Source organism: Ciconia boyciana, chromosome 3 (assembly GCF_034638445.1).
Source record: "Ciconia boyciana chromosome 3, ASM3463844v1, whole genome shotgun sequence".
Taxonomy (NCBI): domain Eukaryota; kingdom Metazoa; phylum Chordata; class Aves; order Ciconiiformes; family Ciconiidae; genus Ciconia; species Ciconia boyciana.
The window spans coordinates 110,764,999-110,782,547 of NC_132936.1; the positions used below are offsets into that span (position 1 = coordinate 110,764,999).

The 17,549-nt window shown below is 46.0% G+C and overlaps 1 protein-coding gene across 2 annotated transcripts in view; it reads left to right on the plus strand.

The window, feature by feature from the left end:
* ALK (ALK receptor tyrosine kinase) overlaps positions 1-17,549 on the plus strand; it is a 323,117-nt gene that overhangs the window by 302,931 nt on the left and 2,637 nt on the right. For both annotated transcript variants that reach the window (XM_072857093.1, XM_072857092.1), the window contains 9 exons: positions 949-1,039; positions 1,987-2,051; positions 2,961-3,090; positions 8,784-8,881; positions 9,985-10,077; positions 11,811-11,912; positions 13,138-13,272; positions 13,853-13,943; positions 15,259-17,337. In XM_072857093.1, the coding sequence (XP_072713194.1) occupies positions 949-1,039; positions 1,987-2,051; positions 2,961-3,090; positions 8,784-8,881; positions 9,985-10,077; positions 11,811-11,912; positions 13,138-13,272; positions 13,853-13,943; positions 15,259-15,963 (1,510 nt within the window). In that variant the 3' untranslated portion in view covers positions 15,964-17,337. The remainder of the gene's footprint in view (positions 1-948; positions 1,040-1,986; positions 2,052-2,960; positions 3,091-8,783; positions 8,882-9,984; positions 10,078-11,810; positions 11,913-13,137; positions 13,273-13,852; positions 13,944-15,258; positions 17,338-17,549) is intronic.

Consider the following 17,549-nt stretch of genomic DNA (forward strand, 5'->3'; position numbering starts at 1 on the left):
CTTATTGAGAGCCTTTTACCTGGACCGAGATGCAGGAATGTCTCTTAGAGGCTCAAACTACTACTGCCCAATGTGCAGCCCATGCAGGGTTAAGAGGGACTCAGGATCTGGCATGCAGCCTCATTCTCTGCCAGAGTTTGCTATGTAGTTATGACATGCCACCTATGTGGTATAGCTATTGTTGTACCAGTTAACGTTAAGCAAGTGAAGACTGAATAGACAGGTATGCAAAGTCTGTATCACAAGGACATAGGACAGGATCTGTTGTGTGATTAGATTAATTCCTTTCTTTTTTTCTTGTACCCTTATTCAAAATAAAACTGTGAATTTCATAATATGATCAGTGACAGAAACAATTCTCAGCATGAATTCCTAGAGCCGAGGGCTTTACAAAGCACTATCATCACCATTTACTGGCTAAGGTACTTACCCAGAATCACAAAGTAAATCAGGAAAAGATACTTGGTTTAGAATTCAGGTCCTTTGAGAACCATTGTGCTTCCTAGTTTCTTGTTCAATGTTTTCTTTAATGGTGATGCATAAACATCATGGGAACCGTTAATGCATTTAGGGTGTGGGAACACCAAGACTTAAGACCTATCTTTATTGACCTGTTTTGGAGCGCCCACCACTAAAGCACTGACACCAAAACCATAGAAGAGTGCTATCCATTACACACTGCAGTGCCAGCAACTTGATTTCACTGGGGGCTGTTCACTTTTGAGGATTGCTTTTCCTACCAATTAAATACATTGTAGGTCCAGGAAAGATCACATCAAGGTCTGGTCCCCTGCATATAGTGTGAGGAGTGGTATCATCAGTGTCAATATCCAGTTCTCCCTGTTTCACTACCATGAAAATTGTGAGCCCATTCTGTGAGCTGTGACCACAGTGTTATAATGTGTGTTCTCTGTAGTAAAACCTTCTTGTCTTCTCTGGTCTGTCCAGGGGTTTGGGCCACGGAGCCTTTGGTGAGGTATATGAAGGTCAGGTGGCAGGGATCCCCAGCGACCCCAGTCCCTTGCAGGTGGCTGTGAAAGTAAGTGACAGTGTATGAGTTATCATGATGGTTTCATGCACCTTTCACCCAAGAGTCCCAATGCATTATAAAAATGAAGATGAATTAAGATAAAAATGAAGATGAATATAGTACTGAAGGATGTGGCTAGAAAGGTTGCTGCTCTGTTGCAACACTCTAATCGATCATAGTGATGGTACAGCTTGTAGCTTATGGGCTTGTGAGACTATTAAAAGAGGTCTGTAAGTGGTAAATAGGCAAAGATTTCCCATACAGCTGCAGTAGACTGCAGGTATGAGAAATAAATCCATCCTCTGTCCATCCTCCACACGCTACACCTGGGGTGGAAATCTGTCCAAAGCCTTTGAGTCAGAGGCCAAAAGTCTCCACAGGGCCAAGAGCAGTTGGCACATATATCAAAGAGTCTGGAGGCAGGAGATGGCTGTCTTTCCAGGGATCTCACCATTCCATTACAGGATGGATATGCACTGGATGTGAAGTTAAATCCTGAGACCCTGGTAGGGTTGTCCAGGCCTTCAGCAGCCTAGCTAGCTTGTTTTCTCCTAGAGGTTACATAGCGGCACAGTCCTACTGCTGGTTATAGTTCGTGGTCTTGGTGGGAGGTAGGAGTATTGAACTGTCAGAGAGCTCAGGAACTGTGGTCTCATTCCTCGTTCTCTATACAGCAGAGTCCCATATACTGATCACTGTTCCCTGTGCACTCTGGGCTATTTCCTTTGCTGGGAGGAGGATGACAGTGGCATTGATGGGCCATGTGTTCTAATCTTTACCTTTCAACAGGCTTCACAGTCTAGTTTAGTGATGGTCTAGCTATTATCTTAGAGTGAGGTTTCTTTTAGAGAAACAAGGATTGCTGCAGACCATGTTAGTGCTTTTGATTGTGCCAGGTGTTCTACATCTGCAAGTTTAAATATCTTCTCCTTGTCAACCTGTTCTTGCTTTTCCAGACATTGCCAGAAGTGTGTTCGGAGCAAGATGAGCTGGACTTCCTCATGGAAGCTCTCATTATTAGGTGTGTATGAATAAGATGAACAGCACTTGTGTAGGCTTGCAAAGCCCAGCACTGTAAAGAAAAAAGGTGCTTTGAAAGGTGATGTCCACGCAACACATCTATACAGTAGTTTTAGTGCATGGCTGTCAGTGTTTTACAAAGGGGATAGGCATTACCATCCTTTTCTATTCTTCTTACAAATAAAGAGGCACCGGATGATTAAGGGCTAAATCTTCAAGAGGGTCCACGCTGGTTTTCATTATCCAAAGTGAAAATATTTAGGCCCAGTTTTCAGAATTGATAATAGGATCCTTTGATTTCTCTTAGAGATCAGAAAATGAGGTAAAAACAAGCCTTAGGAGTTTGGGTTTGACTAGTCAAAACTAACAGATGGCATTGACTTAATGCTGCTGTCATGTTACACGCATGTCAGTGACTGAGTCCTAGAATCCATGGAAATAGTTTCCCATCACATTGAGGTCTGGAGAAATAAGTAAGTATTAGAGACTAGATCTTGAGGAATATCCCCTACATAAGCAGAGGATCTGTGTCAGTATGTTATTTGGAACAACTCCGCCCTAGCCCAGCTTCTGCCCCTTGGATAGGGAAATTAGGAGCAGACTTTTCTCTGTTATCAGACATTCTCTGCTTCCTATGGCCCACAAGTCTTGCTGTAGCCCAAAAAGGATGCAGAATATAGGAAGAGGAAATGCAGCCAAAAGCCACTTCTTCCCCACCTCTGTTTCTGCACTATGCAGACAGACAGAGTGCAGGGGTAGCGCTTTAGCTTTATCCAGTTACCCTACCTTTGAGATTTGTTACTTTCTGAAAAAAACAAACATTCCCTGCAGCAAAATATTTTGATTCTTTTCTGCGATTGTGCTTTTTGGATCAAAGTCGCTCCATAATTGAGTCTCCCTGTCTCCACAGCAAGTTCAACCACCAGAATATAGTGCGCTGTATCGGGGTGAGCTTGCAAGCACTGCCTCGTTTCATCCTGCTAGAGCTCATGGCTGGAGGTGACCTGAAATCATTCCTGCGAGAGACGCGGCCTAGACCGGTAAGAAAAGAGAAAATTGAATTTTATTTAGTAAGCTGCTGCCACAAGGCAAATACATAACTATAAAAGAGCTGATCCATGCAGCTACTATTTCCCAGTATTTTAGAGGGTTAGAAAATTTCTGTTGCTAGAAGACCACTGTGGGGGCAGGACACAGATGTATAGGGAACAGATGTTACTGGGGTTATGCAGAGGTGCCTTATCCCTGGACTTTGCTAGATAGCATTGCAGATACTATCTACAGAAAGAACAAAATCAAAGTTTTAAAAAAAAAAAAAGTTAAACTCTACTCTTACCTTCCTCACACCAGCTGGGGACAGGTTGGGGGGAAGCGTTGAGCTAGTAATGATAAATCCATTATTTAAACTGCTGATAAGGTGCATTTCTGTGGATATCTGTCAGAGCAAGTTTGACATAGGCTAGGAGAGAATCTGGCCTGGAGCTGTTGACGTAATAGCAAATATCTTTAGTCCAGAGTTTTAAAGATTTTCCCACTGAAATCAGCATCAATAGAAACTGACAGTTAGAAATGTGTGAGAAATAAATTGTGACTTCTAGAGAGGAATCAGTATTTCAGAAGAATAAAGTTTGCTGAGTCCCTGGATCAGAAAGGCACCCAGATGTTGTTGAAGTTTAGCACCAGGACCCAGCTTCGTACTTCGTCTCTACGTTTCTTTGACGCAGGACAAAATGCTGGATTTTATCAGTACCAGAGAGACACAAATTGGCTCTAACAGATATAAATAAGATTCTTCCTCCAGGCATCTGGAAACAGATTGACTTTGTATTTTTTCCTTGCAGTCTGGTTTTCAGACATATAAAATGGTCTGTGTTGCTCAGGAGCACTGCAGTCTTGGATAGGTTGCAATAAAGTGGCTCCTGCCTGGATAAAAAGGCTAAATACCCAGAAAGTCAAGATGTTTGAAATCTGAGCAAGCAGTCTTTATAAATAGAGGTTGGTTTTCTGTAGCACCTAGAGATGCTCTTGTCAGCTCATACAAATGGGCTGAACTCGGTGGTAGGTGAATGGGGAAATTCATGTTTTGCAATGTGGGCTCTGCTCTCACCCAGTGCAGAGCAAAATGGCATGGGCAGGGTGTGCTGCCTGGTAGGCGCTTTGTTCAAAACTGCCAGCACAGGCTGTGCTAGATGTGTGAAGTGGCAGGTGAAACAGGGTGGTGTAGGGCAAGGGCATCCATCACTTTGCAATGGAAGCATCTTTTTGGCTCGTTAAATTAGAGAGAGAATCTGGCTCAGTAATGGTAAGGATCTCATGAGGAAGCACCAAGAACATTATTCCTGAACAGCAGGAATTTTTACCTACTTGCAGTAAAATGAACCAGTTGCTTTTGTAGATGAAAAGCCCTTAATCTTTATAGGATGCAGTCATGGGAGCCTTCTGAACTGAGAGGTTTCTTTCTGTTTGCCCTTACCCCAGTCATGAGTTCCTCCTTGCATGCCAGGGCTTCCATTTCTGTTAGCAGTAGCTCTGTGCAACCGCTGTGAAAGCTAATGTCAGAAGAGGTGGATGGTTCACTCCAGGCACAGCATACATTACTTCCTTGGTATTTCTCTTTCTGCCTTCACATTGTCTCCTTCCTTTCCTCTTCTTTCCTTGTCTTTCCTGACCTGTTCGAGGTTACCTGAGACTGACCATAACTACTAATACACACAGGGGCTGTTCCCAGCACCTTGAAGATCCTCCCCTATTCCTGCATTTAACTTGCTCCCAGGACTGACGCAGACGTGGGACTGATGCTGCTGTTTTCTGCTCTGTCCCATGCTTGTCACACTTTGGGAAAGCTGAGGTTCAAATGCAGATGGGCAGTTGCAAGCTGGAACTGATTCAGAAAAACAGTTTCCAGTCCCTCTTTAACAGTTGGGTGAATGTGGACAGCCTGACTGTGTGCAGACACAGATCCACACATTTCTGCTCCACTGCTAACGCCTTCCTTCCCCTTGCCTTGCCCCGCTTCTGCTACCATCCCATGTGGTGGCTGCCTGGCGAGAATGACAGGGTAATTCATTGTCTGGCTGCTGGGGCAGCTTCTGAGGGGCTAATGGCACCTGCGAGTGCTGAGAAATCAGCCTCTGGTGCACATATTTGACTGCTGGCTCAGAAAATATGAGGCTAGGAGACTGACTGATGAGAGATGAGATGTGTGGGGGGCGTTGTGCTCTGTGAAATATGGGATCCAGCTGTGGAAGTGGATTTACCCTCTGCATATACTTGAGGTGTGACAGAATCTCTGTATGTAAGACCTGTGGCTCAGTACTGCTGGATGTATCACTGCTCTTAATGAACCCTGAGCTGTTTTGTTCCTCCTTTTGCTCATTCGAGGAAGGCAGGCAGAAGGTAGGCATAGCAGACTGGATGTCTCGCTTTCCAGGCCCATTAAAGGAAAGGAAAGACAAGAACAGTGCAGAGTAAACAGGCTTCGATGAGCTTTGCTTCCAACAGGAGTTAACTGAACACACGAGACCTAGCTGACTTACTCAGTAACAGAGGTGCACTGCTTACTGTGCAGTAAGCACCGTATGAATTACTGTTGTCATTTCCCCTTGTTTTTTTCCAGTTTTGTATTTTCCATCTTATTTCCTTACTAACTTATCTTTCCCACCTACTTCTGCTTTCAGCCTGATTGCAGAGAGATTTACGTGTTCATTCTCTACCTTCATCCCCCAGTTGCTCTCCCCACTCCCCTGCCAGTAACTTCAAATTCATTTGCCAGTTTCAGTTAAATTTAATAGAGGTGTGAAAGGTATTAACTTGGCATTAATTCCAAGGCTTCAGGAAAAAGAAAGCACCACACTAGAGCAACCACTGAGCAAAACAGTTGTCTTGTTTGACTAGCCACTGGCCAGCAAGAACTTGTGTGACTTACAGCAAGACACATGCAGCATGCTGCCATGTACTCAGCCACTGAAAAGCCTGGAAAGGAGCAGAGGGAATGGTGGAGGAGAAGGTGAAGCAAGGGAAAGGGGAACTTAAGACATTGTGAGGGACATGAAATGGGAAGCTAGAGGTACTGCAGGAGGTATCAGGACATGGGATCCAACTTAATGGGAGATCAAGATGCTGCCAGCACGGTTATTGCATCTTGTTCGCCTGTGTTCTTCATGTAAATAATGAAAGCAATGTTCAGCCGACACGTAATGATTTTTCTGGACTCTAAGCAAGAATGATCATATGTGTAAGCCAAATGTTCATCCAACATTACTGATACAATACTAGTGACTCTTGTGGAATATTGTCAGTTTATGCCAGCCAGGTCTACTCCATAAGCTTCAGATTCATACTTCTCCATGGGTCCAGGGTTTACAGCCCGGAAGGGTTTCTGTCTTCCATTTCTAATAAAGTTTCACATCTATTACAGGATTACCCCTTCCCCCTCGTCTGGAGAGACGCAGTCTGGTAGACTGAGAGACACCTGGAATTGGAGCCTTCGCTCATGATGAGCGTTGCAGAATTGTCCATTCTGGGAAGTTCAGTGCTGATCTTTCTCACACGCAGCACAGCAATCAAAGAACAGCTCTGGAAGATAAATCGTATACAGATAAATGATTCCCCCCCTTTGTGTTGTGCAGCCTGTTGCACAGAGCAGTGATTACACTGAACAGTACACAGGATTTCATTCACCTTTAGCAAGATTGAGCCTCACCTAGGGAGGTGTCACACTAGTGCTTCCAGCATGCCCACTGCTCTGAGCAGCGGTGCATTGCAGCTGGCGTTGTCCATTCATCTGGGGAGCCAAAGCTGTAAAGTGAATCTTTTGGTGTCTCAAGGCTGCTCCCCTTGCAAAATGAATCCCAAACCTCCATTTTTCAAACAAATTACATGGCTAAATTGTCCTTGGCTGGGCAGTCACATCTGTTTTAGGACTGTATTTAGCCAAATAAAAGGTGGAAGGAATTCATCCAAGGAGGGGAAGGAAGGGAAAAAAAAGGGAAAAAGATAAAAAAGCTGTGCTGTTCAAATCAGCTTGTGGCTTAAGCCTACTGACTGCCTTGCAGTATAGCTCAGGTCTGGAATCGATTGCACAATAAAGAATTGGGCTTTTTACTCGGGTTTTCACTTCACGTTTCTGACCCTTGCTCAGAAGAGGAGGGAATAGGTAGACCGAGATATTAATTTCCGTTTGGTTATGCCCTGAAAGGGAAAAAGAAGGCATCTGCATCCTTTCTTACTGTAGCCATCTTGTGTAGCTGGTGAGTCACTTTAACTCCCAGCGGTAAAAAACATTATGCCCCCCTCCCCACAAAAGGGCGGGAGGGGGAAAAGGCTTTATGTTTTCAGGAAATCGTTACTCTACAAAAAGAAAGGTTTAGGGGGTGGCATAGTCCTGTGTTTTAAAGAATCAGTTAAGTATATATATGCAATGAACTATACTGTGTAAATAATAAAATACAGGCAGATGATACATATTCACAAACAATTTTGCTTTATGGCACTGCACTAAAAAAGCAGGCTTTGTTCACGCAGAGATGCAGCATTTTTCAGTTATTTCATTAGTCAAGTATTGAGGCCAGGTTTTTCCTAATTTCTTCAGAAGACGTTAAGACTTTTTTAGGTTTTACCAGCCAATGCCCACTGTTTAACTACAGGCTGCTGCCTGCTGCAGAGCCTGGACTTATTTCCAGTCCCAGTTAGCAGTGGATTAGATCAGGTGGGATGGCCAGCACAGCATCGCATCAGTCTGGAGATATGTTTCATCACAACAGACGGGCTGGCAGAGCCAGCAGTCTCTGTCACTGGCGAACCCATGCTGGTTTGTGCATCAGTGGGAGAGACCCATGGGCAGGTGTGCCTTTTGAGCACTGGTCAGAGTCGTAGGTGTCATAAGAGAGCGCTAGAGGGTGGGATAGGCTTGTTTGGTCCAATAACTAAGCCCACAGATAAATACTTGGCTAGCAAATGGCTGCTGTGGAATAAGCAGTCACTGCCACCCAGTTGTTTGTCATCACCCCACTGGCAGCAGCAATTTCCTCCTCCCCCACAGGACTGGCCGCAGGGTTCACCGATTCACACCTCAGTGCAGAAGCTGATGGATTGGCTTCAGAGGCCAGCAAACGCGAGCCGGGGCTAAGCCTGCCCTTTTCACTAAAGCGTCTGGCTCCTGCTGGCAAGGGCTGTAGACTTCATCAGAGGGGCAGGAACAAGGAGCAGGCAGCCTTAGTCTTCCATAGCCGTTGGCTACACAAACCTTGTGTCAGTGCTCTGAGGGACAAGACAAAACCTACACAGATGTGGAGGAGGGAAAGAGCAAATGTGACTCATGCCATTATACAAAATGTCATTCTCATTGTTCAAGGTGACTTTAGAGAGGAGCTAGTAATAATACAAAGAACTGAGTGAGGACCAGTTCAGGCTACAGATCTCCTCAAAAATCATGCTGAAAATTCAGAAGCGTCTCACATGAGAACTGGGGGAAATTCTTACAGGCCCATCCCAATGGAGCGGGAAAGTCGAATCCAGCTGTTCTGATTTTGTCCCTGGGATTTGTATGACATCAGGGCTGCACATCCTTTGCATAGTTCATGGATATGAACTCTCTCTTGCAACATTTTTGTAATCCCTTTGTGTATTAACACCTGAGCTACGTCACTTGTTGGAGAGTCCCCAGCGCTGTATCAGTGACAAATCATGCTATGTTCTTGCTTTTAACCCATGTTTGTCCCTTGTCTTTTGGTAGAATCAGCCCTCCTCCCTTTCCATGCTGGACTTGCTCCACGTGGCTCGCGACATTGCTTGTGGGTGTCAGTACCTGGAGGAGAACCACTTCATTCACAGGTAGGTGAACACATCTGTGTCAGCATGGGCATGACTTGCATACAGGCCAGCACAGACTCGTAATGCCCTGCTTGATATGTTTATGTCCTGCTGCACCCTAGTGGCTGGATAGCTTTAAACAAGGTAGATAAAATAAAAATAATAGAAGCAATTAACAGAAAAGCTGCTATAAATCAGGTTGTAGACGTCTGTAGTTTTACCAAAGATCCTGAGCTCTCACAGTGCCTGTACTTGTGCAGCCTGTTTGGCTACTCTGCAAATGGAAACACAAGTCTCGTGACAGAAGTCTTCAGAACTCTCCCCGTTATGAATTTTGCTTAGTGCCTTTCTGCTCATTCTGGAACCCTTTTCTTCTCCCTCTTGAAGAATGGCTGTACAAGTACAGCCAGGAGTGCAACACCTCATGACTATTGTTACCTGCTCCTGCAGAACAAGGTGTTTGGCAAGTGTCTAAAATTCTGCCCACTGAGTAGAGATGAGTAGAGAGAGATTGTAGTTCACTCTTCTGAAAGAGTAACCCACAAGGTATGCCACCATGTTATCCAGATCTCAAGGTGTACTTCAGCCCAGCAGAGGTGGAGCTGGAGCTTTACCTACATACACAGATTCAGGCCCCTACCTTCAGTCTTCAGAGCAACACCTGCACATTGTTCTTCTGCCTGTCTCTGACAGTACAACGCCCGTTTGACAATATTTGAACAAGCACGCTAGGAACAGGTCAGTAGATCTTTCCCCGGACAGCTTGGTGTTGGGACTAGTACATTGCTGAAATCAGCCCCACTGCTTGCAACTCCTTAGAGACTTAAAAATAGCTCCTGGGGTGAAGGGAGGCTCACAGGAGGCCCATCCTTTCAGCTGGAAGATGTTACATGAAGTTTAAAGAGGAAATGTTAAAGAGCAGAACAGCTCCTGCTGTTGGGGTAGATTGGAATTTGGGACATCAGTAGTTATCCATAAATACAGACTTTTCTGGCTGTTGTGGGCTCTCTGCAGCTCAGGAAAGTAGGTATTATTCTTTGTTTTGTTTTCTTTTTGGCTTGCAAAATTGTCAAATGATTAAGTGGTTCTTCTCTTTCTGTTGCTTTTCTTCCCTTTCCTTGTAGGGATATTGCTGCCAGGAACTGCCTCCTTACCTGTCGAGGGCCTGGGAGAGTGGCTAAAATTGGAGACTTTGGAATGGCCCGGGATATATACAGGTAGCAGAGCTAAGCCCAGGGTATCCGCAAGTGGAAGCTCACTAAAATGAGGGAGGAGCAGCGTTTGTGCAGGAGAGCAGGCTCATGCGCTGCTCTGCATAAACCTAGCAAGGCGAGAGCGGAGAGATTCCATCCTGATGAATCCCAGCTAATGTTTTTTTGGTGTTTGCCTTCACCTGTAGTTTAACTGTGTTCTGGAGACTTTTCCCATTCCTTACAGCTTTCTTCTGGGTAATGAAGTCTGATAGTCATGGAAGGCATTTTTCCTCCCTCTTGTACCTTGTCCTCAGTTTCTTGTCTTTACTTTCTCCACACTGAACGGCATTGATGTGCCCTTTTGTTTTGTGGTCCCAAATCATTCTGAGTTTAATCTCTCTCCTTGACACTACCCCTGCCCCTTTGGTTTGGTGTCATCAGTAAATCTCCTCAATTTACTGCAGATAAAGGAGGAAGGTGCAGAGGAAGGTCAGGAAAATGTAATCACCCGAACTGGAATTCAGCCAGGACACAGGGTTAACTAGTCTGCTCTTGCAAGAAGTGCCAGGAAATCTTTAATGGCCACAAGCAGTCAGGGCTGCAGTTTGATATCTCATCTTCCAGATAGCACCTCCAGAAGTGCAGCACCATGTCCTGCTGTGCTGAGGAATTGATTTGCCTCTGACTTGGAAGAAGGAATGCCTCGTACTCAGTCACCCGCACTGTTTTTTCCAGTGCCTTGCCTTCTTTCTTTCCTGCTTGGGGATTCTCCTGTGCAATTACTAAGCCAGGCCTGGCACTGCTTAGCTTGAGATCTGGCAGTGTCACAGCCTGAGGTGATGCAAACAGAGTGCTACCTTCAGAAACCCAAGTGTATCAGAGCTACTTCTTTTTTTCCTTCCCCTCTCTCCCTTCACAAAGAGCCCCCACTTTTGCCCCAGTGTCAGATGGGACTCTGCTGGGACAAAGTAGCATCTGTCACACTCACACAATCAGCAGAACCGACTGCCAAGACGAACGCTTTGGTGCTGAGTTTTCAAAGGTGCCTTTGAAGTTTGCACATGTTTCTTTGTCCAGGAATATCCTTTGGATGCTCAGGCTGTGTAGTTACGAACAGTGATACCAGCTTGCATGAGCAGCCTCCTGCAGCTGCCAGCACAGGATTTGGGGCTTGTAGGTTTTATTTTAAATGACGACGACACTAAAGGACTGATGTAATTCCTGTCTCAGGAGCACGGGAGGCTGATTTTTGTACTACTGCCCCAGCTCTAATGGCCAAGCATCCTCCTCGTCAAGCTCCTCGTTCTTATAAAGGGTTTTGGATTTCACTTGCAGTGCTTTAGGCTGGGCACATATGGGACAGGCTTTGTTTATTTTTGGTGTAGATGCTCAAGGTGACTACATGTGAGGTGAGGTGGAGATCTTGCTGTGGCTGAAAAGTGCAGGAGGATGGCTCTGCCAGCAGCAGTTTACTGTGTGAGTAATTGACTGGGAGTATGCACACAGATAAGGATAACTTGGGTTCACCAGATCAGGCCTAAAGCAAGGGAGATTAGAGCAGTCCTTCCATGGTCTGCCCATTTCCACTATTTTTGTGAGAAGGAACAGGTCTCTTAAGCATTTTCTCTGCCATGCTGTTTCGCCTAAGTTGGTCTCTCCTCTGGCTCATAATTTTAACATTTGTAATTATAAAAATCCTGAATCAATGGCATTTTCTGAATTCTTGGCTGACTCTTTGTTTTGTTTGTTCTTTGCAGAGCCAGCTACTATCGGAAGGGTGGGTGTGCAATGTTGCCTGTCAAATGGATGCCTCCTGAGGCTTTCATGGAAGGGATATTTACATCAAAAACAGACACATGGTACGCTTCCTTTCCTTCTCTGTCCCGTCTGTCTGTCTGTGTTGTAACCCCTTTTGTAAAGTGTGAATATTTTGTGAAAAACACATGTTCTTGTTCATTTCTCCTTTACTAAAAAGGCAAGCTGGGCTTTCAGAGCCAGTAATCTTGGAGGAGACAAGGGAACAGAAAGATCAGATCTGTGCAAAGGCGGGTGCTGCTGGGGAGGTGAGCGGGCAGGGAAGGGAGGTTGAGGCAGATGCAGGTGCTGCTTTGCTGCTACAGGGAGGAAAGCGTTAGTTCCACACTGAGGAAAGCAGCACGGGAGACTGCAGGCAGGATCCATCCTGCCAGTGAGGGAGAAGGGCATCGTGTATTGTGGCTTTCATCTTTCTCCTGGCCTGCAGCAGCACTGTAAGCTCTTGACTTGCTGGTGGCCAGAGGAGGGAGAGGGAAATTGGGTGAGCAGGAGGCAAGAGCTTGGGACATGGGTGGAGGGGAAGGGGCTGGTGGGCAGGACACAGCTCCTGAACAAGCCCCAGCAGAGGGGTGGAGGTACACTCGCTCATACAGCTGAGCTGCTGCCTGTCTCAGCACCAAGCAGAAGTTTCCCATTGCTGCACATAGCTCTTTGCAATTTTAATCCACAAGATCGTGATTTCCAAGCAGCTGACCAGATGAATGCTTTGGAGGGGGTCCTGTCCCAGCCATTGTCCCCAGGGCTTTGCAGGCCACACCACACAGGCCCAGGGCTGTGGTGTTAGCTAGGGAACATTCTTATTGTACTCTGAGCTACAGGTGGGGGCTGTGGGGCTCAGAGCATCAGTGGGGATTCACTGGCATGTTATTTCACACAGGGTAGCTTATTCAAGAGGAAAAGTTTGTCATAAGTGCTCAGGCCACTGCTCCACTCAGTCCTCTCTCCAGCAGTGGCTGATGTCTCAGAAAAGCATAACCCGACTTTGACATTTGTTACATCTAGTTGAACAGTGCTGAGTACAAGGGCAAAGCAACCATATTTACCTACCTATATTGTAGACTTCACTCACTTAACAGTCAACTACTAGTATTCATTAAATGATTCAAAGTCCACTGTTACAACTGCAGCTTATTTACGTCTGAATCCTGAAGCAGTGATTTCCACAACCTGCCTGAGCACATGCTGACCGTACTGTACCTAAGGGCATTGCCCCTCAGTGATGGTCGTTCCCGTGTCCTTCACTTTGTTTTCTTTCGCTTCTGTATTCAGGTCCTTTGGCGTATTGCTGTGGGAGATATTCTCTTTGGGATACATGCCCTACCCTAGCAAAAGTAACCAGGAGGTTCTGGAGTTTGTCACCAATGGAGGAAGGATGGATCCACCTAAAAACTGCCCTGGCCCTGTGTATGAGATTTTAACTCTGATATGTTCATGCAAATAACTTCCTGTTTCAAATGCGGTTCTCTAGTCAAAAGTTAATGACTTTTAAGATTGATCTTATCATGGCTGATCTGCCTTATTGGACTTGAGTGCCAGTGACTTCTCTACTATTTAATTTTTCTGTCTGTTCTGGAGAATAATTCAGGGCCCCTTTGAGAAGTACTGTCCACTGCTTGTTTGGTCAAAGATGGTGCAATATTTCTGTGTCTTAGGTTAGCTGTGAAACTGCAAGTGCATAAGACTATTCACAGGTAGGGAAAACTGGGCTCCGTTATCTGTAGCCCTGCCTGCCTTTAGTGAATTGTCCAAGGGATTTTGGGTGGGTGAGTTATTTCTCTGATGTGCTGTGGATTTCACCCCACTGGTGGCCACATTTCAGTGGTTACCAGTACATCAGTTGTCTGACTCCAGGGAAGGCAGAGCACTCTTCCTTGTTAGAAGTCAGAGTGGTGATGCGTGCTTATGGTTTCTAAGCTGCAGTGACTAGCTGTTATGTACCAACAAGATCCACCATTTATGACCATTTCCCATTCTGCTCTTTCAGTTATCGCATTATGACCCAGTGTTGGCAGCACCAGCCTGAAGACCGGCCGAATTTTGCCATAATCCTGGAGAGGATTGAGTACTGCACTCAGGTATCGGTGTTCATTCGTCTCGAATGAGATGGGTGGAGAGGGTTCTTCCTGAGGAGCAGTCTAGGCAAGCCAGAACACGAGAAGAGGAGGCAGCACTGCATTACTGCAGTCCAGGGAGACTGACGTCAGCCTGAGACCAGTGGCTGGGATATTTACTTCAGCCAGTGGTTGATCCTTCTTGTCTTTCACTGCTGAAAGGCACAGGCTTACACAAGCTTACACAGCTTTACAAATAGCAAACCTGTAGCTCTGCTTCTGCTTATAAAGGCACAGATTCCAACAAGCAGAAGAGCTTAGGCAGGCCAGCACCCATATGCACTTCACATGCTTCATGTCACTTGTGTTTACCCTTAAGGCATGGTCAGCACTGAGCAGAAATCATCCTGGCTCAGAGCACCCTTTGCAGGTGGCTTCTGCAGCTGTTGGCAATTTTCTGAATCTGACTGCGCTGGAGAAGGCAGGTGGAGACAGCCACGCTAAAGGAGTGGGAATTCTAAGGCTAGGCAATGGGGAAAGGATGTGGCTGGCTTTCCAGGCCAAAATCTGATTTATTTTTTACCACCATTTTTAGCTTATGAGGAGTGGAGCAGTTTGGAAAAATTTTGCTGCCTGCATCAGCGCAGGCTTCTTGTGTGGCCTCACACAGTTATTTGCCTCAGTCAGTTTGCTTTCCCTCGCTGTTTGGGAGGCTTGGTCTGTTTTTCATGTGTGTTTGGATCCTGGGATTGGGAGCCATTGTTTTCTGCTATCTATAGCTTGCCATGGCGTCTAGCAATAATTAAAGGTTGCCCAGATCACCACATTTTCTCTCAGTTTAATTTTCAAAACTGCTTAAATAGCTCACAACCGCAGTCCCTGTGGATTCAGGCTTCAAGGGGTCTGCCAGTATTGCCTTCTGTCTGCATTCCCATTCCTCCCTTGTTGTGTGGAGGCAATACCTTCATGGCTGAAACTTTCTCAATATTATCTGAGAATGTTATGAACTTCGAGATGATATAGATTCCAAAACAACATTCCCACAGGAAATTTGGCTGGACATAAAAAATGTTTTTCATTGTTTTTGTGCCTCTGCTGTTCTGTGGTGAGTTTTAGGGTTGCTTTTTTTTAAAGAGTTCGATTTTAAGGGTATCCCACTGCATCTCATGGCTAACTGCATTTTGTCAGCATCCTCTACACATGGAATGCGGGCTCTGGGTAGTGGGAACGATGCTCTGTGATCATAGTGTGACAGCTGTCAGATGTCAGGTTTTTAATCAAGTCCGAGTGCACATGATAGTAGCACACTTTGCGAAATTCTCATTGTTCTCTCCGGCAGGATCCAGATGTCATCAACACTGCTTTGCCCGTAGAATATGGCCCATCAGCTGAGGAGGAGGAGAAGGTAGCGATGCGCCCCGACGATCCAGAAGAAATTCCTCCTCTCTTGGTCTCCACACACCAAGACAGAAAGGATGACAAGCAAACTCTGCCATCTCCACCACCCCTGCCATCAGCCATCACTGCTGGAAAACCTCTAGGGAAAATGGGAGCCTTGGAACCGCCAGTGCCGGGGAAGGTGCAGTCAGCCTCAGCAGGGGGACATATCAACATGGCCTATGCCCAGTCCAATCCCCCTTCTGAGCTGCACAAAAGCCGGGGCTCCAGAAACAAGCCCACCAACCTCTGGAATCCAACCTACGGTTCCTGGTTTGCAGAGAAGCAGGCCAGCAGAAACAGTTCTCTGCTGGAGAAGGAGATGCCCGAGAGGGAGAATTTGGGACAGGAAGGAAACTGTACTGTGGGGCCCAACATTGTGACTGGCAGGCTGCCAGGCTCCTCCCTGCTATTAGAGCCATCTTCCCTAACAGCAAGTGTTAAAGAAGTGCCTCTCTTTAGGCTCCGCCACTTCCCCTGTGGGAATGTCAACTATGGATACCAACAGCAGGGCTTACCCTTGGAAGCCTCCACGCCACCTTGCGCTAGCAGTTACGAGGACCCCGTCCTTAGAAACAAGAGCCACATAACCCAGCAGGGGCCGTGAGAGCCCTCTACCCTCTTGACTTTTCCCCCTGTGGCCCCTGAGCCTTGAAGAGATGTCCTGTTACCCAATACACCATGAGCAAGGGATCTGACAGCATTACCTTCCATTTTGTGCCAACTTGCTCCAAAAGTGCCACCCTCGAAGCTGTAATTTCAACTAACCCGAGAGGCTTCAAATCACCAGAGCCCCACCAATACAGTAAAAGAAACAAGGGGGAGGGAGGATACAGGAAACAGATGTTAACTGCAAGGCCCAGCTGCTGTTGCATCAACTCATACGCATGGTTGTTGTCATGCCCTTCCTGTGAGCTTTTCTCAGTTGTGCGTTCTCTGCTTAAATGTAAAGCCGCGGCTCACTGCCTTGAGTGTTTCATGTCTGGGGTTTTCCGTGCCAAACTTGTGGTTGCTGTGGAACACCTGGAGATCTCCTGCAGCTGGCAGAGGTTGTAGTGGGTTTGGGGAGAGCATCCTCTATCCAAACCGAAAAAGGATACAACAGCGCTGAATGCTGACGCAATGGCACATTCCCAAGTTGTGTTCCAGCTACAGTCCGGTCTTCGAAAGTCCTTGAATGCACAGTGGTTATGGGGGTGTTGGCAGGGCAATAGAAAGACACTGGTCATACTGCATCGCTTGAGAGAGGAGAGGAAGCATAGAGGATGGGTGTAGATGCTATGAGGCATTCTGCGTTGGGGCGGGGGCATGTTTGGCTGCGTTTTTTGTTTTGTTTTCTTTTTTCTGTGCTTAAGCACTAAAACTGAGTAAAGCCCTTTAAAATTCCTTCTGTCCTACAAAAGTAGGAATGTCCTTCATCAGGAACCTTGTGCACGTCAAGTGGAGCCAAGGTGAAGTTTTAAAGGACTATGGTCACGAGAGAAACTTTCACCGTGCCCTGCAAATGGACAGCCACCTGCACACCTCAGAGGTTTACAATAGCCTTTGACATACCCTGTACAAACAACAACATAAAGGCAGAAGACTACATCGTGCCACAATCCGGATGCCAGATACTGTCTGTATTTGAAAGGTTTAAAGCCCTTGTTCCTTTAACAAAATACGCGTACGATAGTGGTTTAAAGACAAACACTGCATTGAGTCATTTTGTACACCTTGTGCATGAAAAATATTCCAGTTAAGTGTATTGTCAAAACATAGATGTAGGAAATAATTCACGTGTAAAGATGTGCGTTAGTAACTTCAACTTAGCGTTGCAAGGAGCTGTTTTAGCATGAACGCTATCCAAAAAAGGGGTGCCTATTTCCATAGAAATGGGTGTACTGGAGCATCAGCAAAGGAATGTGAAGGTGTTCTTCAGTCCGAGACTCTTTGTTTCAGTGAAGTGACTCTGAATCTGGCCCTGGATCCAAACATTAAGGTAAGCTTCCTGTCTTCGTAAGAGAACAAACCAGAATCCGCATATGCATACTCCTAACCTTTGAGACGTGCAGACTGAAATCAAAAGGGCTTGGTTTGGGCCACCACCCTTGTAAAAAAAACATTAGAGGGGGCAGGTAGTGTGCTCTCCTAACCTGCCTTTCTGACATCTCTGATACACAGAACTGAAACCCTTTTTTAGAGGAACGCCAA